This window comes from Bombina bombina, chromosome 3 (assembly GCF_027579735.1).
Source record: "Bombina bombina isolate aBomBom1 chromosome 3, aBomBom1.pri, whole genome shotgun sequence".
NCBI classification, from domain to species: Eukaryota; Metazoa; Chordata; class Amphibia; order Anura; family Bombinatoridae; genus Bombina; species Bombina bombina.
In genome coordinates this window covers 377,792,224-377,806,543 of record NC_069501.1, presented here as the reverse complement: position 1 = coordinate 377,806,543, position 14,320 = coordinate 377,792,224, and the positions used below count along the sequence as shown (strand labels likewise).

Genomic DNA, 14,320 nt, shown 5'->3' with positions numbered 1-14,320 from the left:
CCTTATACCATTTATCTTTTAGATCCTTATATTTTTTTTAACTAATTTTTACCACAGTGTTTTTATGAGTGTAACTATAATTTTACATGTATTTATGTTGTGTTTTATGCAACTTTTTCTCTTTCCCTACCCTATATGCGAGCTCCGAAGTCACACTAACCCAACGCACCTTAAATTTAATTGTGTTCAAGAAAACACATTTACTTTCAACTCGTTATATACGTGCTATTTCCGTTGTGCGCAGAAACACAAAAAAAATGATATTGCTTGTGCGCCACAGTTAGCACGCCACTCATAATCTAGCTGTATATATGACAATCTCAATTATCTCTATATATATGACATTAAATGTTAGTAGCTATATTTGTTGCCAGCAATAATGCATATACTACATATTTAAAATTTAAGATATTTTATAACATTGTCACAGACAACTGATACATTTACAATGTAGGTTGCACTCTTGAGCTGATGATAATGTATGAGTGTATGCACAAATTCTACAAATACAGGAAACATTTTAAGTGATAAACAAATATCTATATATTTTGTTATATAACTGTACAATATGAAAATGTTAAAATTAAAATTAGGAACTTTAAAAACTAATATTTTTGCTATTAAACACACAGACATTTAGATAAAGCTTACTGCAAAATTCAATAATACAATTAATATCTCAAACCAAGATAAATATATATATATAGATGCTGAATTGCATTCATTATTTCCCTAAGCAGTTTTCCTATGTTAGACTTCTGCATATGACTTGTCTGGCTTATCAGTTCATCTTGCTGCTTAGAGTAATAAACTTAGGTTTTCTTCAGAATCTACTCAGTGAGCCTCCTCCCTTGGAAATGTAGCAGTATAGTGTTAATGCAAACGACATTCCTAACACCTGCAAAAGAAAAAAAAAACATTATACCAAAAAAATATAGATAAAGCTTGGAAGAAATACTTACAAAAAAATGTAATTCATGTGTTTACAGCAACATAAAGTTCATAGACTATGAATACAAATTATTACTTTTTTTTCCAAAGGCTTTGATTAGCTTAGAGTGGTGAAATTGTGTGAATTTTTTTTTTTATTCTTTTTATTAAAGAAACACAGGTACAATTAATTAAGTACAGATATTGCCAGGTAGAGTTACAGCAACCTTACAATTTATATTATGAAATGAGCACAACACATTGAATATCAATACAATATCAGTAGTGTCACAGTTGCTATCCTTAGATATAAAGCAAAATGACAACTTCTACCTTACATATGAAATCTACAAGTTTGAAATAAGAGCAATGTTATAATATGGGACAATCCTTGCATTGAGGGTTATAGCAATTAGTTGCGTATCATCTCATATTGCACCTACACCTCTTAGTTGTTTTTTTTTTTATTAAACACAAAACATAAACAAACAACATAACACATAGCATACAACCCAGCACACAACAAAACAAAACTTCACTGGCATCATAGCATTCCAACCATTCCCACAGTTTGTGACAGAGTTTATAGACATCTATGGTATTCTTGAGGAAAATGACCCTTAGGTATTTGAACGGTTAGCAGCCAACTAAGTGGGAGAGAGTTATAAGGTTAAGATCTACTAAGCCACGGTCCGTACCGTATTGTAGTGATATGTTGACTGCCTGCGATTTATGTATCCTCACAATCTTCACTCGATCCCAATGATTATCAGAATCATGAGCCGACCAGTGACGCACGTAGCTTGATGAATTGAATTCCCTAAATTAATGTGGTTTAATTTAATTTAAAAACTACTACCTCCATGGGCCCATATATAGAGTCAAAATATAGGAGTCAAAATATCTACAAGGCTGGCAAAAGTGGTCAGGTTTAACTAAAGGTAGTGCATCAGGGTTAGAAAGTGTAGTAGACAAATCCAAGCCCAATTACTGAGAGTATCCCTGGGTAATACAATGTCAGAAATAGAAGTATATGGAACTTGTATGTAATTAGCAAAGTAGACCCAAAGAGGTATACATTCCAGACTATATTCCCGGTGCCACATCAGAGTAATTCCGACATAAAGGAGTTTAAGATATAAACTATCCAGTAGTTTAGTTCCCTATCATGTAATACCTAGCTAGAATCTAAAAATACCCTATCCTCTACATTCTATACACTGAGTTCTTTGAAGTTCTTGTAAAAGCAGATGCAAAGATGTTTTCCCCTCATCCCTACTATACCAAGATTAATATATGGCATTGTGAATAGATATGCATTACTTATTTATAGAGAATCTGAAACTATGCCAAAAAAACAAAACATGGAACAGGAACATTGCATGGCATGAGGGTGGGCTCTAATCAAGGGCGCATGATGCAGTAGTTAAAGTATAAAGATATTACATTATGTAGAATCATTATATGAGATACAATTTGACAGAGGTGTATCTACCTTCATAAAACAAAAAAAAAACAAGTACATGGTCAATGATAAGAAAAAGTACAGATAGACAAAGTTCATCATAAATCATCCAATGTCTGTTTGTAGAGTAGATGGAGTAAACTGTTACAGGGATGTCTGAGGGACTCGTCAAAACCGCCACAACAACAAGCCAGAAACACTATTAAACAAAACAATCAGCCAACAGGGCTAAGGCTGAATGGCGATCAAAACAATACCACCACATACCAAAGTGAGTTATATGGTGCCTCTATTACAGGGGGTCAGATCGTCAACACATATGAATAAGTTGACCCGTTGTGGCTTTGCTTATACCACCAACCAGCCAATGCCCCTTTTCCAATGCACGTCCCATGAATTGTCCTCCACGTGGGGGCTAGGATTGTAATCAGCTGCAAACAGCAAATGTGTTGAACATCCGGATTGCCAGTATTCTTGCTCTTCGAGTTGATACGTTGCCACATAGGAGCTCAGGAAAACTTGTCTTGTAGTGACAGCGGCCGAATGATTTCTACGTGCTTGGACCTCGTATCTTGTTGCTGCGATCCAATACCACTGTGACAATTATTGTAACTGCTCCAGGGTTGACGACTAGTCCCACAGCCGTGCCATCCTCACTGCATGCATATGTCGATCTCCAAATGTAACGGGTTGAGAGCTGTGGGGTTTTTCTGCCTCTATTACAGGAAAAGAGGTGTCGTATGCAGTCTTCTTTACTAAACTTAGGCTTAGATCCATGTCCACAGCTGAGGTAGACGCCTGCATAGACGTATAAGGATTCAGTAAATACTTCTTTGAATCAAGAAGTAGTTCCGTGGCAGATTCTGACAGGTCCAGGCAGGAGGGAGTTGCTCTGATCTCCGATATTCCTGCCGCTGGTCTGTTCTGTGGGGGAGCAGGGGTCTTAAGGCAGCCGACTGTTCCCCATAAGTGGCGTGTGGTATTGTTAGCCATACTTTTTAAGGTAGGGGCATGTCTGTTGGAAACGAGCTCCCTAAGTCGGGGAGGCCGTTCCTTCATCTTTGCTATTTTGCATAGCTCAGTACAGGATGATAAGAGTCGGGTCAGCTTAGGCTTGAAAGTGGCCTTTAATTCAGCAAGAATGTCTTTGTCGCAGCCTGATTTTTTAGTTATGTGCCTCTCCATTTCTTAAGGTTGATGAGTAAAATGGAGCTAAGCACAATGTGGCGGTAAGAAACACGGCAAAACGCCAAATGGCCTAGTAAAGTGCCTTCCGGGGAAGAAAAGATGAAAGTGCTTCTATCTGCTTGAGATTCCCAGACAGCTTATCTTTCAAGGGAGATGCAGATGGCATAGGACGATGGCAGTATAGCAGAGATTAGAAGAAGATTTCTTCAGAGCTACACAAGCTCACTGCCATCTTCTAGAGCCACCCACTGGAAGTCATCTTGTGTGGAATTTTAAAACTGTTATACGTTCCCAGGAATATTACATAAGGATGGCAAACACAGCTATAATGAGAAGACTGAATGCAGTCAACATATTACACATGCCAATCAGGTTTATAGATATGGTTGAACTGAGCTTCTTTAAAAACTAGTTTACGTACAAGATACAATCCAGATATAGTGCAATTTAAATCACCTCATATTTCATCTTTTAATAGAGTTAAGACTTTACAGAGAAAATTAAAGTCATTTTAAACTCCCATGATTCAGCCAGAGCATGTTATTTTATGGTAATTTTAAATTCACTTCATTTGGTATCCTTTAATGAAAAGCATACCTAGGTAGTTTTAGGGAGCAGCAGTTCACTACTTGTAGCTAGCTTGTGATTGGTGGCTACATACATATGTCTCTTGTCACTGGCTTACCAGATATGTTCAGCTAGGTCCAGTAGTGTTTAGCTTACTTTAACTATGTGTTTAATCCCTGTCCATGGATTAAACACATCAGTAGATACAATCAATAGTGCAATAATAAAATGCTCTAATATAATAGAGCTTTTTCTTTTTGCACTTTGATGTTGCTTTAAGAAACCATTTTGTAAGAGCATGTATGGGAGGTAATAAGTTTGTGGGACTAAATTATGTTACCATTCATGTGACTGATCATATCCCTAAATTGAGACAGGTGGCAACAGATTATTTTTTTCTTCACAAAATGAGCGTTGATCAAATAATTTGATCCATAAAATAAAAAAAAATAGTTTATGATTAGCACTTATTTGTGCAGACTTCTATTTTTTAATATATTTTTATAATTGTAAATATTTTGAATAGCTTTATATCTATGTATTTTGTTGTATTAAGAGTTGCTTGCACTTTTTTGCAGACATTTCTCTATTGTTGACCCTAAAAGGGATGAATATCATTTTGCATGTAATTTACTGTCTGACCAATAGAGGTCAGTAAGAAACACTAAATGGTTATTGTGAGATGTATGCAGTTTAAATTTGCAGGTGATATTTGGGGGTTAAATTAAACACATAAATAAATGACTAGTCTTACCTCAATAACTGAAATGCAAATTGTAATTATTCCCACATAAAGAAAATTGTTTTCAAACCATTTTCTAATTGCTTCAGAGCAGCCCTGAGAAAAAAAAGTACAAATGTATTAATTAATACAGTAAACTGATAAAAACAGCAACAATTTAGTTGTAAGCAAATGGCAAACTTCAAGCTTTGGGGTTGATCACTATAATGTGCTTGATTTTGACAGATAACAATTTCTGAATTTCAAATGGTATTGTCAGTTTGTTTTTCCAGTGCTCACAATCCCAAAATTCTGGTGCCATTAATACCATTAAAGCTAATGAATTGTTCACTTCTGAAAATAACACACACTTATTATCTGCATTGTTAATTTTCCATTGTCATAATCCAAAATGTGCATGATTTATGACAAAAAATTTGCCATTGAGGTTGAAGGGCCTATATCATGATTGATCCATTTTAGAAGTGTTAATAAGTTATGTGTGCAATTAATCTCTTGAGCTCCAATACTACATGTGCAAACGTCTTTTTAAGGGATTTGAACAGGGGCATTAATAATATAGCGGGAATGTGTATTTGTTGGGTTGTTGATGTGCTTATTTCTATTAGTGTAAAATGCTAATTATTAATGTTTTAATTGAACAGGTGGATAGCATCTTTATTTGTTTGGTGATGTTTTCTAATGTCATCCAATAGAAAAACAGGTAATGTCAGAGTGTTTTAGAAAAAAACAACAATGTTATATTCACAAACTTTTTGGGATACATCTTCATGTTCACCTGTCATTAAGGCTAGTGGGCAGCAACGCTGCCCCCTACTCATGTGTGATTGGCTGCTGGGGCTCTCATTCACCCGTTTTAGAGTCTGGGGGGGATTGAGTATGCCACTTCAGAGTTGGTGTAGTTGGTTAAGAAGTCACCAGACCGCTGCTTAACTACTGACTTCGGGCTCACTCATGCAAGCCTGCAGCCGAAGGAATTTCAAAGTTGCATGAGCAGCTTCTTAAACGGAGCCCTATAGGTCTAGATTACAAGTAGAGCTACAAATATTACCTCTATTGTGTGTTAACCTCACTCGTGCAAACAATAGAGCTTCTATTTTTGCTCTCATATTACAAGTCAAAAATTATTTTTAAAGTGCTCTAGCGATAGTCTAGGGTGCGCTAACATCTGCATGACAAATAGCACAGGTGCGCTAAATCCCTCATATAATTCGATGGGGGCATGCAGTAAAATTCATAATGGATATTGTTTGAGCACTAAGCGAATGGTGTGCAAGTAGTGGAGTTCTTCATGTAGTTTTGTGCTATAATATTAATATATATATATATATATATATATATATATATATATATTAATAAAAAAATGGTTTAGTATAGGTCTCAAAAATTATTTTTCAGTGGTATTTTGGATTGCACTCAATACTCACCACTTAAAGGGACAGTCTACATCTTAGTCATCTTAAAGTCTTAGCTAAGATTAAGATGCAAATAGCCTCCTACACCCCTTTCTATATCATGCAGCAGGAACAGTAAAAAAGTTATTTTAAAATGAATATTGTTTCTGCCCACTTTGAAATGGCTGCCTCGCTCCGCCTACTGATGACATCACAATCTGGGCTGCATATGGTGTGTAATCACAAAAGACTCACTAGGTGGATTCAACAGACTGTCAATGCTATTCAGCAGAGAGCCTAGATGTAGCCTGGATCATGATGTCATCAGTGGGTGGAGCTTGGCAGCAATTTCAAAGTGGCCAGAAACAATATTAATTTTAAAATAACTTTTTTAATGATCCTGCTGCATTATATAGAAAGGACTGCAGGATGATATTTGCAGCTTAAGCTAAGGTAAGACTTTAAGATGACTAAGGTGTAGACTGTCCCTTTAAGTAATATGTAATATAAGCACAATTACTTTGCTAATACTAATAGTTTAAGACATTTTTATATGCTCCAGTTAAACTTATTCTTAGCATGAGACAAAGTGCAAGATAAGGCACCATGCGCTATGGATCACGCACCACCTGTAATTTACCCATAATGGGTGCAAACATGGCTTAGTATTGCATGTCTGTACGACAATTTAGATCTTACTGTGGGGCATATGTGAGGAAATATAATATATGAGCTAACAAGCTGTAACACTTACTATTTCATAATATTGTTTGTCTGCACAGTTTTCAACCTTACAACAGGATAGGGGAACTGTAGGCTGCCAGTCTTGGGTTCCATTGATTCCACAACATTTCAACTGGAAAGACATATACAATAAATAAATAAATATAAATTCTGCATATTATATGAAGTTTCACAACAAATAATTCAATAACAAATACTGCACTGGCTTATATCTTTCTCTTTCGCTGGTGTCTTAAATAAAGGCTTTGAATAAATCTAAATATAGATTATAACGCAGGATTCTTCAGTTTGAATTCTAAGATCCACTATCACTTTCATTAAAGGGTTAATAAATACCTCTTGCTTTTTTGTAATTATGTTTGTGTCCTCATAATCTATAGAGAGGCCAAGGACGGAGCAAATTCTGCAACCTTTAAATGCTGCGCATCACATAACTGGTTTAAATAATGTGCAGATTTATGAAAATCTAGGTTATAGAATTTGATTTTTATTCTTCCTAGGGAATGTTAGATAAACATAGTTGTTGTTTTTTTACAAAAAATCAAAAGGAGTTTGTCTCATTAAAGGGCCATTATTGTGTTAAAAATACATGCTCTCATTTGTTAGATCATGTAGTTGTATCACTATTGACCCTGCAAATCTATGTGTTTAACCCCCACAAAGGCATTAAACATATAGGTAAAGTACCACTTGGGAGACACAGGAAATTGCTTGTCCCGACTCCCAAACAGAAACTGATGCGGACTAATCAGCAGCTCTAGTTGCACGAGCCAACTATGTATCCATGAGGTTAAACACATAGATTTGCAGGGTTAATAGTGATACAATTACATGCTCTAACCCTATGTTTCTTAACTCCAGTGCTCAGGTACCCTAATAGGTCAGATTTTCATGATATCTTGACTAGCGCACAGGTAAAATAATCAGCTGATGGATAAGAGTAGGTTAATAACTAGGGATACTGGACTTCTGATTATTGCACCTGTGCTCTAGTTAAGATATCATGAAAATCTGGCCTGTTAGGGTTACTTAAGGACTGGATTTGAGAAACACTGCTCTAATGAATGAATAGTAAGCAGTGATTGCATCACATGTGCTATAGTTTAGACATTTTCTAAATCTAGAATGTTAGTGGGTGATAGGGACTGTAAATGAAAAACCCTCCTGAAATATATAGTGTTGATAATTATACCAGAGACCTTCGCTTACAAAATAAATAAATACAGAAATAAAAGAAAAACACACAAGTAAACCGTGTTTACAGAACAAAGCTTACATGTACCGGTGATTAAAAAATATTTGCTATTTTGAAATTATGAACCTTTTGAGCAGCCAAGAATACTTCATATGGCACACCCAGAAGAACTAATTGTAGACTGTTTTATATAATGTTTAGAACACTCAAGCTTTGGAAATTACCCAAATACAAATCATTAAATACATTTAGAAACCAGCCTTATGGCATTTGTTAACAATTCATCTCATGTTAAAATTCATCATATCAACCTTTGGAAGGACAATTTTACAACAGTGATACCATGTAGAGGAAATACTCTTTAGTTTCCTTCTGTTCTCCAAGTACCTCCCATTACCTTCTTATGGCTCTGTTATTAGTAAGCATGAACAAATTTTACAATCCCATTTTTAATGCTGTAAAGTATTTATAATGCTGTAAAGTATGTATAATATGTATAATGCACTTAGAGTGTATTTATACCATAACAGCAAAGTAAGTCCACAGAGCAATATCCAAAGGAAAGTACAGCACACCAATAAATGTCTTCCAGGTAGCATTTAATCATAAGCATAATAAGGCTAAACAGACATATAGCAGCAATGTGTCAGGGCTCCCATTCTCTTCTAAAAACTGCACTCATGTTACAAATAACTGTTTCTCACTGGACTGTGATTGGAATCAATGTCCCTTGAAATGAAAAGACAGCAAGCAAGATCTGGTCACTGTTATCGTGACTCTGAGCTTGCAGGACAAATCTCTTGATGAGCCATTCTGCTGGACAAAAGACCTAGCTATGATATCAGGATGAAATATAGGATGTCGTTTATAAAATAAGATTGCTGAGAGACAAGTTATCTTGCACATATTCATTAGTTTTGAGAGAAAGGCAATTTAAAACGAAGCAGTTTCAAATTCTTTCTTTCAATATATAAATATAATTTCAGAAAACAACCTCTTGAGAAAGATAGCGGGAGCAGCAATAAGTAGTTGATCTAACAATATTAAATTGGTCAACGCAAACAGTCAAAGTTCAAAGTAGCATTAAAGAGACATGAATCCCAAATTTTTGTTTCAAAATTCAGATAGAGCATAGAATTTAAAACAACTTTCCAGTTCATTTTGATTATTAAATTTGCTTCATTCTCTTGGTATCCATTGTTGAAAGAGCACATCTGATGAGCCATGACAAGAGACATATATGTGCAGCCACCAATCACCAGCAAGTTCCCAGCAGTAAATTGCTGGACCTGAGCCTACTAAGTTTGCTTTCAATAAAGGATACCAAGAGTACATATTAAATTAGAAATTGGAAATACATTGAAAAGTTTAAAATGGCATGATCTGTCTGAATCATTAAAGTTTAATTCTGACTTTACTTTCTCTTTAAATATTAAATGCTGGTTTGTGGGGGGAAAAATGGCTTAACACATTTAGCAGTTTAGTTCAAATCGACAGTCACAAGGAACCCAGAAAATATTAAGTGTATGTTTTCAGTACTTTTTGAGTTAATACAATGGACATTTTGTCATTTTTTCATGGATATGTATTACCACTTTTCATTAAAATTTGTACTGAGGCATATTATCTCATGTAGTAGAGTTTATAGCAAATCTAAATATTGTGCTGATCTTGTAAATCTACCTCTAAATTTTAATGCTGATAAAAATCTCTAACTTTAAAATGGAGAATGTAAAAGTCTACAAAGTACATTGGATAATTATAGAATTAAAACTGCCTTTTTGTACTTGGTCTTAGCACAAGCAAATCTCTGCTGTTGTAGATAGCATACAAATATCACCTGTATCTTTGACGGACCAAGAACCTTCTTTCTGTGTTATGGAAAACTGCAAAACAATTGCTATGTCCAAATAGTAAAGAAAAAAAATGCATTTGCTGAATTGAACTTTTTTTTGTATTTTGTTTTTATTGTGTCTTTTTCTTGTTATTAACGTCAATCCATATAATTGTCGGTCTTGTATTCTGTACTAACACAATGGTTAAATGAATCTACAGTGTTTATTTATGTGTAATAAACCTTAAAATCTGTACAACCATAAGAGGTTGAGTTTACATCATAGCTGGGATTGCCTTACGTTACGTACAGGAAATATAAATATGTCTTATGTCCTAACAGTGTTCTTCTGCATGTTACAACATTATTGAAATGTAAAACTACTAAAGTTTTTATCAAACACCATAGCTCACGAGGTACCGTACCTTACTTTTATATTAAAGTTCACAAGTTCCAATCACAATCAATTTTTTTAATAGTCAGGTACTAGAGCTTGTATAGAAATGACCAAAACAGGTGCTTGTGTGCATTACTTAAATATACAAAATTCTAGGTTTGGGGAACATTAAAGGGATAGGAAAGTCAAAATTAATCTTGCAAGATTCATATAGATCATGTCATTTTAAGACACTTTTACATTCACTTCTATTTTCAAATGTGCTTCGTTCTCTTGGTATCCCTTGCTGAAAAAGAATACTCACATATCCCACACTAGTGGGAAATAGCTGCTGATTGGTGCCTGCACACATTTGTCTCTTGCGATTGGCTAACTAAAGGTGTTTATCTAACTGCCAGTAATGCAGCTGAGAGGTTGCAGACGTTATTTAAAGATAATTAGAATTTGTATATGGTATGCATGTAAACTAATGAACATAATGGTTAGTAAGATGAGATCATTTAGGCCACAAATATTTTTTTATGAGTCAGATCTAGAGATTTTTTACCAAAATGGATAGAAAGAGGAACAAAATGAAAATGTTCAGGATAAATGGAAGTATCTAGCTAGAAGTAAAATCCTTCTTAAGACTCAAAAGTTCTACAAAACATCAATTCAGTAAATCATTAGCTAGCTAGAGTTTCCACTTTCTAGTTTTTGAAACCAAAAAAGTAAAGGAAAATGGTGAAAATCAAGCAGACCTGGTAAGAGAAAACCTCTTGGGCTAACAAATATATTCAAATACTTCTCTATTTCTATAAAGGTTAATGTTACTTCCTGTCATATTTTACAAAAAGCTCTTGACGTGCATTAATACTAGAGTTGGTTAAATGTATATATATATATAAAAATAATCATTGTGGGTAAGTCACAGAAGTGCTGGACTGTTAAAGTCGTTAAAGGGAAATTCCAGTCAAAATTTAATTGCACATAGATTAATCACATCTTTGAATAGAAACATATTTGCAATGTACATTTAATTAGCAAAAATACTTCTAGTAAAAGTTATTACTGTTTTAGTATTAACATTTTTCTCTGCACGTGCATGTGAAGCATAACTAGATATTGTCACTGCACCCACATTTTAAATACTGCAGCTGCTCAGATCATCATTGGGGATTGTATCATGTCAGCAATAAACAAATTGAGTCATTGCCAGATGGTACAAGCACCTTAGGCTTTCTAAGCAAGTTCTGTGTTTAAAATGCTGGTGCACGATGCATACTTAAATACACTTTTGAAACAGCTATAGCTTTTATTAGAAGCATTTTTGCTAATGCATTTATTTGCTTCTGTTCAATACCGAAATGCACCCATGTGGTTTCCAATTTTAGCTGGAGTATCCCTTTAAGTACAAAAGTCTTTAGCAAAGAATTGTGAAATGCCCTCAGCTGCAATGTGAAGATGTTTAAGAGATTTATAACATTTAAGTAATTTTAAAGGGACATTCCGGTTAAAATTTAAATGCACAAAGATGAATTACATCTTTAAATATAAACATGTTTGCAATATACATGTACTGGCAAAATGCTTCTAATAAAAGTTGTCACTGTTGTATAGTGAACATTTTTCTGTGCACGTGCATGTGAAGCATAGCTAGATATTCAACTGACAATGCAACTTTTAATGCATTCTGCAGTCTCAAAATTATTCAACCCCCCAAATAGAATCCCTCACAACAGCACAAATATGCAAAACAGGTGTTGTCTCAAGCACACCTGATGCAACTAATCAAGGGCTTCATTAGTTGCACCTGGTGTGCTTGAGCCAGAACACATGAAATACCTGAACTGGCTAGGGGTTTGTTGAGTGTCACGTTTGACTGCATATTAGAAATATGGCTAAGTCAAAAGAATGGTCCAAAAAGTTAAGAGATCATCACCCTTCACAAACAAGGAACAGTATAGGAAACGATAGAGACGGCACTGAATGTTCCTAGAGACACAGTTGGAAGCATAGTTTGCAAGTTCAAAGTTAAAGCTGCAACCAGATTTCTAAAAAGGGAGGTTGAAAAAAACCCTTGAGTGACTTCAGAAGAAGGTTTCAGTTTGCACAGTAAGGCGCTTACTAAACCCAGAAGATTTCCATGCCAGAACTCCAAGACGTACACCACTACTGACCCAAAAGGACAAGAAAAGTCAGCTCCATTATGCTCAAAATCATAAACAAGCCACAGAAGTTTTGGGATTCTGTTCTGTGGAGCGATTAAACAAAACTAGAAATTTTCAGCCTGATGGATCAGCTGTATATCTGGAGCTAAAAAGAATGAAGCATACGCTGAAAAGAACACTCTGCCTTTTGCTGGCTCAGTGATGCTCTGGGGCTGCTTTGCAACCACTGGAACTGGAAACCTGCAGCATGTGGAAGGCAAGATGGATTCATTGAAGTATCAGGAAATCCTAGGAGAAAAAGTTATGCTGTCTGTGAGGAACTTGAAGCTTGGGCGCCATTGGACCTTCCAACAGGACAATAATCCCAAACATACCTCAAGTTCTACCAAGGCTTGGTTGCAGAGGAAGCCCTGGAAGATTCTACATTGGCAGTCACACAGTCACCTGACTTGAAACCCATAGAAAATGTCTGGTGAGATTTGAAGAAGACGGTCACAGCACTCAAACCCAAGAATATTACTGAACTGGAGGTCATTGTTCATAAGGAATGGGCTAAGATTCCTCAGGAACGCTGCCAGAAGCTGGTGTCTGGTTATGCAGAAGGTCATAACAGCAAAAGGGTGCTCTACTAAGTACTAAAGATGCTTGCCATGAAGGGTTCGAATCATTTTGAGACTTCAGAATTCATTAAAAGTATTCGTTGTGTTGAGTAGGGATGGGCGAATGTGTTTATATCCGAATTCGAATGTTAGAACGAATATTATTGTAGAAATTCGATTTACATAATAGAATGTTAATAAGAACGAATACACTAAAAAAATCGATTTTCGAATGTTATTTACAGTTTTCGAATGTCACATTCAAATTCGAATGTCACATTCGAATTCGAATGTGACATTCGAATATCACATTCGAATTCGAATATTACATTAATAATACACAATTGTAGACTAGAAACACTATTTCGAATGTCACATTCGAATCGAATATCACCTTCGAATAGAATGTGACATTCAAATTCGAATATTACATTTATAAAACACAGTATTAGACTAGAAATACTATTTCGAATTTGAATGTCACATTCAAATCGAATATCACATTCAAATCGAATATAACATTTAAAGTGAAGGTAAAGTCAAACGCTATATTTTAAGTAATTACATATATCAAGCTAAATCAATATAACTTTAATTCATCAATATTTCCCAATCTTTATATTTGCAGCGATATTTTATATTCTTGTTATGTTTGCTGCTTTCCGAAAATCAACCCGAGTAATATTTTTTTTTTATAGACAACGATCACGTTGTCCAGCCATCCAATTGATTCTTTGGCCGTTAGGCGGCCGTCAAATTGCGTCATGATCAGTTGGATGGATATGCGCATGCGTAAGATCTTACACTTCGCATTTGCCAAGCGCGCGCATTAGAGACAAACAACCGACGTGATTAACGCATGCGCAAAGATCACTGTCCAAAATTATGCGCATGTGCGGTTGTTCCATGCTCGATGTGCACGAGCTTACTAGACACGTATAGAGCGGGTGGGACCGCTCTATACGTCAGAGTATCATAAACACAGAAATGGAGGATGGGAGGAGACTATGCAGGGAACGGTAGGAAAAGTAAAGTTCAAATTATCACAAAATAAATAATTATTTTTTAAAAACAAACATAGCGACTGGATTTGGGTTAGTAAAAGGAACATAAAA

The 14,320-nt window shown here is 35.3% G+C and overlaps 1 protein-coding gene across 2 annotated transcripts in view; it reads right to left on the bottom strand.

Moving 5' to 3' along the window:
• Positions 1–395: 395 nt before the first annotated feature.
• The window catches only part of LOC128653314 (leukocyte surface antigen CD53), a 111,474-nt gene continuing 97,549 nt past the window's right edge, over positions 396–14,320 (bottom strand). For both annotated transcript variants that reach the window (XM_053706527.1, XM_053706528.1), the window contains 3 exons: positions 7,041–7,142; positions 4,905–4,988; positions 396–898 (listed from right to left, as the gene is read on the bottom strand). In XM_053706527.1, the coding sequence (XP_053562502.1) occupies positions 824–898; positions 4,905–4,988; positions 7,041–7,142 (261 nt within the window). In that variant the 3' untranslated portion in view covers positions 396–823. The remainder of the gene's footprint in view (positions 899–4,904; positions 4,989–7,040; positions 7,143–14,320) is intronic.